The sequence below is a fragment of the Quercus robur genome, chromosome 2 (assembly GCF_932294415.1).
Source record: "Quercus robur chromosome 2, dhQueRobu3.1, whole genome shotgun sequence".
NCBI classification, from domain to species: domain Eukaryota; kingdom Viridiplantae; phylum Streptophyta; class Magnoliopsida; order Fagales; family Fagaceae; genus Quercus; species Quercus robur.
The window spans coordinates 92,859,139-92,869,368 of NC_065535.1; the positions used below are offsets into that span (position 1 = coordinate 92,859,139).

A 10,230-nucleotide genomic window follows, 5' to 3' on the forward strand; every position below is an offset into this window, starting at 1 on the left:
AAAACCTTATCCATGATTTTATCCCAAAAAAAAAAATTAATTGAAATTTAAAAAAAAAAATCATCCATAATTTTCATTTGTAGAAAAATGTAAATTTCATATTATACTTAAACTATTTAAATTGAAATTGAAATCAGAACATATTTTCCCGAATATTCCTATCTAAATGAATCATTTGAGTATTTAGCAATAAATCACAATTCTGAACAACTAGAAACAAAAGTGAAGGTGGAAAGGAAGTAGTGTTATGCAATGAGCAGTATAATTTCTTTTCACCTACTAAAAAATTTACTTTGAATAAAATTATTGACTAAAAAGATGTCCTATTGCCTGTCTCAGATCATGACCAAGGTTTTTTTTTTTTTTTTTTTTTTTTGGTGTGTGGAATAAGTCTGTCTAAGGGACTCAACTAGAATAAAACTGCAGGATAGCAAAAGACAGTAGAGAAACCTGAGCATATGATAGACTTCACACCAAATTACTAAGAAAATCATCTGGAGTACAATCGTCTTTACAGTAATCAGACTTGAGCAGGCAAGCATCTGTGTAGACAGTTGAAAAATGGAGAAGGTAGCCCACATGAATTGGTAAGCCCTCTTGATCTAGTTGTTATCATTTTTTGATGTATTAATTCTAGAATTTAAGTTTTCTCACATTTTCCCCTTTGGTTTTGCTATTTAGGTCTGATATAGTGTGGGTTCCAATTAACTTAAATAGTAAAGTGTCTTGTCGTCGAATAAAATATCTGAGATTTAATTTCTGCCTACACCAAAACCAATTGGTTTCTTGATCTGATGATAAAGAATAATTATCAGAAGATGATGTCATAAGTTAAAATTGTCTCTAATAAAAAAAAGCCAGATGTTTTACATTTTATGGTGGAAAGATGCTACACCATAAGTATGCAATTAACTAATGAAAAATAATATTTTTTGAAAAATAATTCTCACATAAAAAATTTATATTAATTTTATAGATTTTTTCATGAAAAGTATTTTTTTTTTAATGGAAAAATTTTAAAGAAATTAGACTAAAGGCTTGAATTGAATAAATTTGAAAATTAGAGACTCAACTGAATGAAAGTAAAGTTAAAAGACTGAAATGAATTTCAGTTAAACTTAGAAAATACAATTTGTATTTTAGCTTATAATATACCTTGTGTTGACCCTGAATGGAAAGGTTTTACAATTCACAAAGTTGTGACATATAAGTATGCAACTGCAACTCCTCAAGTATAAGTGCTTATATAGCTGCTTCTTACACCACCAAAAAGAGTATACATCTTCTTCTTCCAAAGTAGAGAATATAGCTTATTCCTTAGGAGTTACAATTTTACATAAAAACATATATATTTTATTTTATATAATTAACCACACAGCATTATATTTGATTTGCAAGCTGATTAATCCTCTGGAGGGATGAGGATTTTGCTCTTTCCGATATTTGACTTGAAAAGTTCCCCAAACTCTGCGGAAACATTGAGGGAAGCTTCTACCACCCCAAGAGATAATGCTCCCCAAGCTGATTCCTTGCTAGATAAATCTTCAAAGGCAGGCCTGCAAAGAAAAAATAAATGTTAATTAAGTTTTTATGTGAATAAGTATTATTAAACATACAATAATTATATTATTAGACAGATCATATTATTGTACATACTTTTTTTTTGTTTGTCTCAATTTTATACTGTTCATCTATTATTATAAAATATATATTAGATAAGGTAATATTCGATATAACCGTTAAGATTAGGTAAGTATAGTACATACCAAAAAAAAATTATAAAAAATTGTGTCTGACATAGAATTCTCCAGTATGAGATATTCAAGCTTGAGTAGAGAAAAATGAAACTGATGCTTACTTGCTAGTTGTTATTATAGAGAAATACTCCAGTCCATCACCGCCTGCAACTTTGGCATTAACAAAAAATTTTGGCACCACAAGCAAGTGACCAGGCTTTAATTCCGTGTCCAAGACTTGCTTACCATTAATGCCCACAATTTGAACCTGACAAGTTCCTTTCACTACGTAAATTAGTTGAACTGAAGAATCAGTAGTATAAATTGGTGAAGACATGGCTTTAGCATCAAGTTTAACAAGTTTGGCAATCAGCTCAACTTGTCCAAGGAAAGGAAACTTGGCCTCAGTCAATGATGTGACTAGTCCAGCATGCTTGACATCAATATCAGGCACTGCAACATTGATGTTGTACACCAATTTGTTGGTATTGTCTTTGTTGGGCTTAGCCAATCTTTTTCCATCTTGAAGCTTAATTATTAGGAACCCAGTTTGGCTTTTTGCAAGCTTATTTGCATCATCTTTGTTCACATTATAAGCTCTGCTAATGAAGTCAGGTGAGAAACCTCCCATGATACTTTGAGCCCCACCTAAAATGAAGTAGGTGAATTCTCCGGGAATGTAAGACTTGGAGGTTTCACCCAAGAATACTATAACCAGTCCAGAATCTCCATCATTGAACCACCATGACACTGATCCCAGTACTACTGGTACAACATCTCCTTTCTTAAGTTTCAATACCACCTCCTCTGCTGTGTTAGGTAATACCATTCCAACTACTCCATCACTACCTGCACTACTTATAAGTTAATAAGATTTTTGTTCACAAATATGAGAGCCCTTGTTACGTATATGGAATGGTACAGTAGCTCATGGATTATCGAAGCACAGAAACTCATGGATTATCCAAAGAAATAATATAAATTTAACTATTAAACTAATTGTTGTCTTAAAAACTTAACATGTGAAAAATTGAAAATTTTAATCATGATAAATTATTAATTATTTCAAAAGATTAAGTTTATAAGAAATTATAAATTTAATCATTTAATCATTATTATTGCAACATCATGGAGGGGAATCTAGTTTAAATCTCCTCCCAAATTGTAAGCTAGTAATAGCCTAGTATTAGGTTTTACTTTTATTCATTGTAGGTTTGATGGATGGAACCCAAAAATAATCTCGTAGTATCATAACTTAAAATAATTTTATTTTTGTTTATTTAAAATCTAATATACATACAGACATATTATATATAAGATATAATCATTCAAATTATAGAAAATCTTAATAGATGAAAAAAAATTCAAGATTATAATAAAACACAAAAATGTTTTTTTGCTAAATATTAATATGAAAATATTGTTGATGTTTAATAAAAATATTAATTTTGATCATTTCAATATTGTCGTATATAAAATAAAAAATTATTTTGTTGATAAAAGTATTGAAGGGAAGACAAATTGAAGTTTTTTTTTTTTTTTTTCTGATAAACAAATTGAAGTTTTTTTGTACAAAGTATAATACAAAAAACGTTGAATATGTGTTTTACACATTTAATTTAGAAAAGATGTATTTTTTAGAAAAATAAAATTTTCATACAATAAATGGGAATTTTAAAAAGCATATGATGTCCGTGTAATATACAATATAATATTTTACTAACTATGGAAATGATAAGGATCCTTTTCCTTATTGGTTAGGAATCAAAGGATTCCTTTGATAAAGGTACTTTTTACTACATGTTAACATTAATTAATTTCCCTCTAATGCAAACATAAAAACTGTCATTAAGGGTAAAACCTTAGAGGCCCACCACTTTTTTTTTTTTTAGTAGAAAAAGTTTGCAACAAATTAAGTTCGCAATAAGTCATTGGTCTCATTCTTATATTAATATTTTTGTTATCATTGGTCTCATTATTTAGTCCAAAGTTACAAATTAAAAAAAGACAAGAGATGTAGATCTATTGTGGTTTTCAATTAATTTAAATGATATATAATACAATTTTCCCCTCTTCGAATAAGGAATTGGATTTAAATCTCGCCTACACCTAGAAAAACTAACATTTTTTTTTTTAATCAATACTTATTGATGTTTTGTTCTAATAATAAAGTATGATGATTAGATAGCAAATGTCATACGTTTAAAAAAAAAAAAATTAAATGCATAAATATTTACTGACCTTGAAGAACATAACCAATTTTGGAAGAATCGGCATAGTGGGGAAGAGCAAAGCCGCGTGGCTGCAGAACAAGCTTGCCAGCACCGACCTTGGTCTCACGAAGTAAAGGGAATTCAGAACTTGACCAACTATAGTATGAGCCACCATCTCCCTCGAATAACTTTTGGGCAAACTTTGGTGTCAAGTCAAACTCCATCTTTGTTTGCACTTCAATTAATGCCACAAAAAAAACCAAACATGTTCGTTAGTATTAATGTAAACAGAGAGCATACTCAATTTTTCCCCCTTTGGCTAAGCTTGATTCCAAATTCCAGTAGTAAGCAAATCGAGAAGACATAGCTTAACTAGCTACCTTTCAAAGTCAAAACTTAATTACTACTCTTCTAACCTAACTAATTCCAATAGTAAGCACTTGGTAGATGGGCTTGATGATTGATTTTTTAATTGTTAAATAATGAAACAATCTATAATATATATAAAAAAATGAAGAAGTTTGATTTTTGATTGTTCTCATACTATTATGTCACATAAACTTTGAGGTCTCACAATTTTACACATCATAAATTTGATGTATTTTTTAATTGAATTTAAATTTTATTTTATATTTAAACCCTCTATTAGAATCTCTAATAACATATTTTCTTTAAATAATAAAATATATGGTTCCATATTCAAAGTTACAAACACAATCGTAAGAATTCAATGTCTAATGCTACTATGGTAGAATGTGTATTTTCATATACATATATATTCACAATAAATTACAGTTACTATTTATAACTATCATAATTATTTTCTAATTTTTTTCATAAAAATCAAATTTTCATATTTAAAATAAACAAAAACAAAATCATATTATATTATATTTTAATTTGTTCTAGGCATTGTATGGATTATTGAGTAATAATATTAAATTAAAAAAGAAAACAAACTAAGTGCCCTTACACTGATTAATTTAAATAAAAACATATGGGATGATAAATTTTGAGAGATATTTTCAAATTTTGTAATAAAAATGAGGAAAAAAAATCATTAGATTGTTTTATGTATGATTTTTTTAAATAAAAAAAATTACACCAATGTCTTTTGAGATTCACCAAATTACGCTACCTCAAATCGTAATTGAAATGACATGGCCCCTCTTGAGAATTGTATAAATGTTTCAGATAAATCTATTCCCTCTCACACTGCAACTTCTTTAACAAAATATTTCTGGTTTTTTTTTTTTTTTAATCTTGCTATATATTTATATATCATTTCATCCAAATTTTAGGAAAAAATTTATTTTGTTAAAAAGAACTGTTCATTACGAAAGTTAGACAAACTTATTCCGTGATATATATATATAAACGGTGATGAAGATGTGTCTCTTTGTCCATAATTTGAAGAGTTAGGTATATATTTATCTACAACATTTATACAAACTACAAATGAGCACGTGCCATTCATCAATATTTTGGAGAAATATTATTTTGTAAAGTCTTAAGAAATATTAAAATAGACAAGAGTCTTGAAATTCAACTGACACTTTATAGTATTGCCAGCGAATACATCCATAAAGATTCAATTATTATCCTACTTTCCCCATTTAAAATAAAATAAAAAGACACATTAGAGGATGCTAATGATTATCTACGACTCTGAGTGTGTTGTGCTAATGGAACTCGAAGTCAAAGTACCCAATGATGTGCTCCTATCCATGAATAAAGACTGTGTGTGTTGTGCTAATGAATAAAGTACTTTAAGATGTGCACTACTACCTATCCATAAAAAAAGAGTGTGTGTGTATGTATTGCTAAATGCTAATGGAACACAAAGTACGTGAAGATGTGCTCCTATCCATAAATAAAGACCGTGTGTGTGTTGCTAATGGAGGAAACTCAAAAATACTTGAATATATATGTGCTCCTATCCATAAATAAAGAGCTATAAATTTGAGAATAATTTCCACAGGAGAAAGTGTTGGCAGCATAAGAATTCCATACCTTTATTTCAGGAGAAGAGAACAGTAGCAAGTTTGCACTGCATTGAGAGAATGATGAGCAATATAATGAAGTGGCCATATTGCTAAGCACTACATTTTATAGATAAGAACAAAAGACGCAACTTGCCAGGCCGTTTGAAGCCGTTGAACAATAGATACAATTGATTCAATCGCTGAAGCCCCAAATAAAATAAAGCCCCACTTAAAAAATATATATAATATATTTATCTATATATTTCAATTACAAATATAAAAAAAATTTAATCTTTTTATTGATCAATGTATTGCATTACAAATATCCCATTCTATCCTAAAAACAATGCATAGTCTGCTCACTATCACACTCTACAGTGACAGTGCACACTGCACACAACTTTATAGAATGATAGCCTTACAGTACTCAACTGTTGAGTATATAATATTTTATAATCTAAAAAAGTTGAGAAAAATTTCATAACTACTGCCCAAGTGCAAGAGATCTCTGCATATAGCTATTAGCTAGCCCCCACACACACAGCTACATTGCCTACACATTCACTAACCCAGTAACCCACCCATACCCAATGTATACCCACTCAAATTAACATATATATTTTTTTATGCAAGCTTTTACTTTATGGATTATTATAAATTATTACATTAACTAATAATTTGATGTATATCATATTAACTCAATTGTATTATAATGATATTAATTTATTGAACCATGTAATATATTAATTTTTATTTGTACAAGTTTAGACTTTAAAGTATAAAGTAGTTATGGATTTAGAAAATTTGCAATAACCAATTAGTAATTTTGCATCTCAAAAAACAAGAAAAATATATTTTAAATAAAAAATTTAGTAAATATTTAAATATAAAAAATACTCCACTTAAAATGTTCATTTAAAGCTCCCAGAGTTGTTGAGCCAGCCTGGCAACTTGTCCTTGGTTGAGGCAGTAGTCAGTGGCTCGCCTTTTGGAAGTGGCACGTAGTACATGCATCCCAATATCCATTCTCTCACACAGAAGCAAGGTCGGACTCAAGTGGGGCCCAAGGGCCTGGCCCTGGGTCCATATTTTTTTTTGTCATTCTATATTTTATTTTTGTAATTAAGGCCATTTTTCGCAATCAGTCTAGCTAGCATAATTCAAATAGCAATTATCTAACCTAAAAACTTAATAAAAACAATAAAAATATTCACAATAATAATTGTATTTTAGCACCAAAAAAAAAAAAACTATTTTACCAACAAAGAACAAAAAAATCATGTGTTATTGGAGAAGCTAAAGCTAAATTTTTTGCAACTACAGTAAACTGGTATAAATACTAACTGATTGTAGCAAGTTGTTAAGAATAAAATACAATATTTTATTAAAATTATATCTCTTCCTTCAATTAAAAAACTCAAATTTCCTCTCTTCCTTATGATTTTAATGAATTGTTTATATTATTTTAAATGAACTGATAAAAAAATAAAACATTTGATATTGGGTGTAATGTAAATTGAGGTGGTAAAACAAATAAAGTAGCTTTTTGAGCTACTAAAAACTAAAATTTTTAGTATCACTACTGTAAATGCTCTAACTTCAAAAAAAAAAAAAAATTTAAAAAGTCCTAGCTCAATTTAAAAAAAAAATTTAAAATATGTTTTGAAATCAATAACCAAACACCCTCATAGTATTTAAAAAAACATTATTTTGTTTTTGTTTTTACTTTGATTGGTAGATAATTGTATATTAATATATTTATAAATAACGATTTTTTGTATTTACAATTTTTTAATACTATATGAATGTCTGTTTGAACTTTTTTTTTTTTTTTTTTTTTTTTTTTTTACTTTATACTCTGCCCCGATAACTTAAAATTCTAGATCTGTTCTTGTATGGAAGTGGACTCCGCTCTTGTGAGTATCATTCCCATGTGAAAGGTGAATAGACCTCTTTTTGACAGTGGGAACTAAATATGGCATTCCAATTCTTTTATCTTTTGATTCCTTTTACACGTATTTCACTTTGTACTAAGTTGTACATCTTTAACTACTTGTCCACCAGTAAATTTAGAGAGGACAAATTAGATTTAAATTGTGTCATATTTATTACTGTATTAAAAAAAAAAAAGTGGTTTCTAATTTGTTTAACTAATAAAATTTTTTGTTATAAAAAAAAATTTTTAATTTAAATCTCAACTATACAGAAAAAAAAAAAAAAAAAAAAAAAAAAAAAAAAAAAAAATCACTTTCAGATGGTAGAACAAATCATCGTCCTAGTGGAAAGGAAGCCAAATATTTCAAATTCTTTGTATCTTAAAAAAATAGAAAATAAATAAATTTTATTGCCAACAGTTATGTTATCTATTGAAATTTAAGAAGTGAATGCATAAGATTCTCACAAAAAAAAAAAAAAAAAAAAAAAAAAAAAAGATATAGGGAGTAGTGAATGAATAATTTTTTTTTTTTTTTTGTTGGAATAATATGCATAAATAAGTTGTTATTGATTTTAATTTAAACCCATTACTAAAATTATTTTTTTGCCCACTAATAACAACTAGTAACAGTTTGTTATTTAAAATTTGTTGTGAAAATATTGTAGATATAGAATTTCTCATAAAAAATAAGAAGTGCTCCAATTTGTTGTTACCTTTAAAAAAAAAAATTTATTCCAATTTATTTTTCCATCAACTCCATTCCGAGCTTTAAATAGATTTTTTTTTCCCATAAAGTTTAGTTTCACATTAATAGCATTCGCATCCGAAATCTTCAAACTATTCTATTTTACCATCTCAAAACCTACTTTATTATTTATATCATACCATTTTACAACACTCCCAATATCCCAACTTTTATTTTTCTATTCAACTCATTAAAATAATATAACTACCCAATAAAATAATACTAATCTAATCTCTCTCCCACCCTTCTTCTCCATCAATGTTTATCTATTTCTCATTGTCTCTCTTTTTCAGCCACCCATCACCACCATCTCTGCCACAAGAATCCCCCCACCACCACCATGAAATAACCCATCAGATACAGACCAACTATCAGATACAAACCCACCGACCCAGACCACCCCATCAGATACAAACTCCCACCGATACAAACCCATCAAATACAAATCCACCAATATATATATATATATATATATTCATGTTTCTGAGCAGATTATATATAACTACTGGACTTACCCAAAAAAAAAAAAAAACCCACCGATATAAACCCATCAGATACAAACCCACTGATACAAACCCATTGAATACAAACCCATCAGATTAACCCACCATCACAGACCACCCCAAACCCACCGACCCAGACCCACACCGCCACCATTGAAACCACCCCACGTCGCCCCCATCGATCACCGACCCAAATCCATCTCAACATCAATCACCAACCCAGCAACCCAGCTTCGATGGCATGCTTTGAACGAGAGAGAATCAGAGAGGGAGTGAGAACTGAGATGAAAATTAAATAAATAAAAACCCTGAGTGGCTGAGAGAGAGAGAGAGAAAGAGAGAGAGAGAGAGAGAGAAATAATATAAAACTTATGCAAGATACTATAGTACCGTCATAAAAGTAAGACGGTAATGTAGCAGTATTGGAAATTTTTTTACAATTCGAATAGTGGAGGTTTTTGAGAGACGAATGCTAAATAGAGGCAACATATGACATTTAGCATTCTCATTACAAATGCTCTAATGCGTATAGCGAAATCCTAATTTTTTTTCCCCTTTTTTAGTTATTTTTATTTTTTATTTATTGTGAAGTGAATATCTATTCTTTAAAGTTAAAAGTTGAAACTCAAATGGACTTCAATAATTCAATTTTTGGATCAGCGCTTGTACATGACTATCCACCTCAAATCTCACAATCTTTTTACCTTAAAAAATAAGAGAGATAGTATGTTCATAATATTTTTACAATATTCCATAAGTGGTTAGTTGTTATTAGTTCTGTAAGGGCGATTTTTGGGGCCCAGGCCCAGCAAGCAGGCGATTCTGGCCCAAAAGACCCTCAACAATGAATTTGTAGAGAGTGGGTCACAGAACTAGGTCTTGACAGAGTAAACATAATTATTAGTAAACCATGCAACAATTTGAACGTGAGGATATTTCATTAAGTTTCATGGGATAACAGTCCGTGGGGCTGTATGAGTGCTTCTTATGCTCTGTTTACAGAATTCCTTTCTCTCTTTCTCTCTTCCTTCCTTTTTCTATCAATTTTTCGATCCCCTAGTCATGGGGATTTTTTTCTCTTATATAGCATCCTTCAATTGATAATGGCCTTA

The 10,230-nt window shown here is 29.2% G+C and overlaps 1 protein-coding gene across 1 annotated transcript; it reads right to left on the reverse strand.

The window, feature by feature from the left end:
- Positions 1-1,118: 1,118 nt before the first annotated feature.
- Positions 1,119-4,321, reverse strand: LOC126715865 (glutelin type-B 2-like). The gene is made up of 3 exons (XM_050416689.1): positions 3,978-4,321; positions 1,859-2,585; positions 1,119-1,556 (listed from the first exon to the last, which is right to left on the reverse strand). The coding sequence occupies exons 1-3, from the start codon at positions 4,171-4,173 to the stop codon at positions 1,403-1,405; spliced, it is 1,077 nt and encodes a 358-aa protein (XP_050272646.1). The 5' UTR covers positions 4,174-4,321; the 3' UTR covers positions 1,119-1,402.
- Between the last annotated feature and the right edge of the window lie 5,909 nt (positions 4,322-10,230).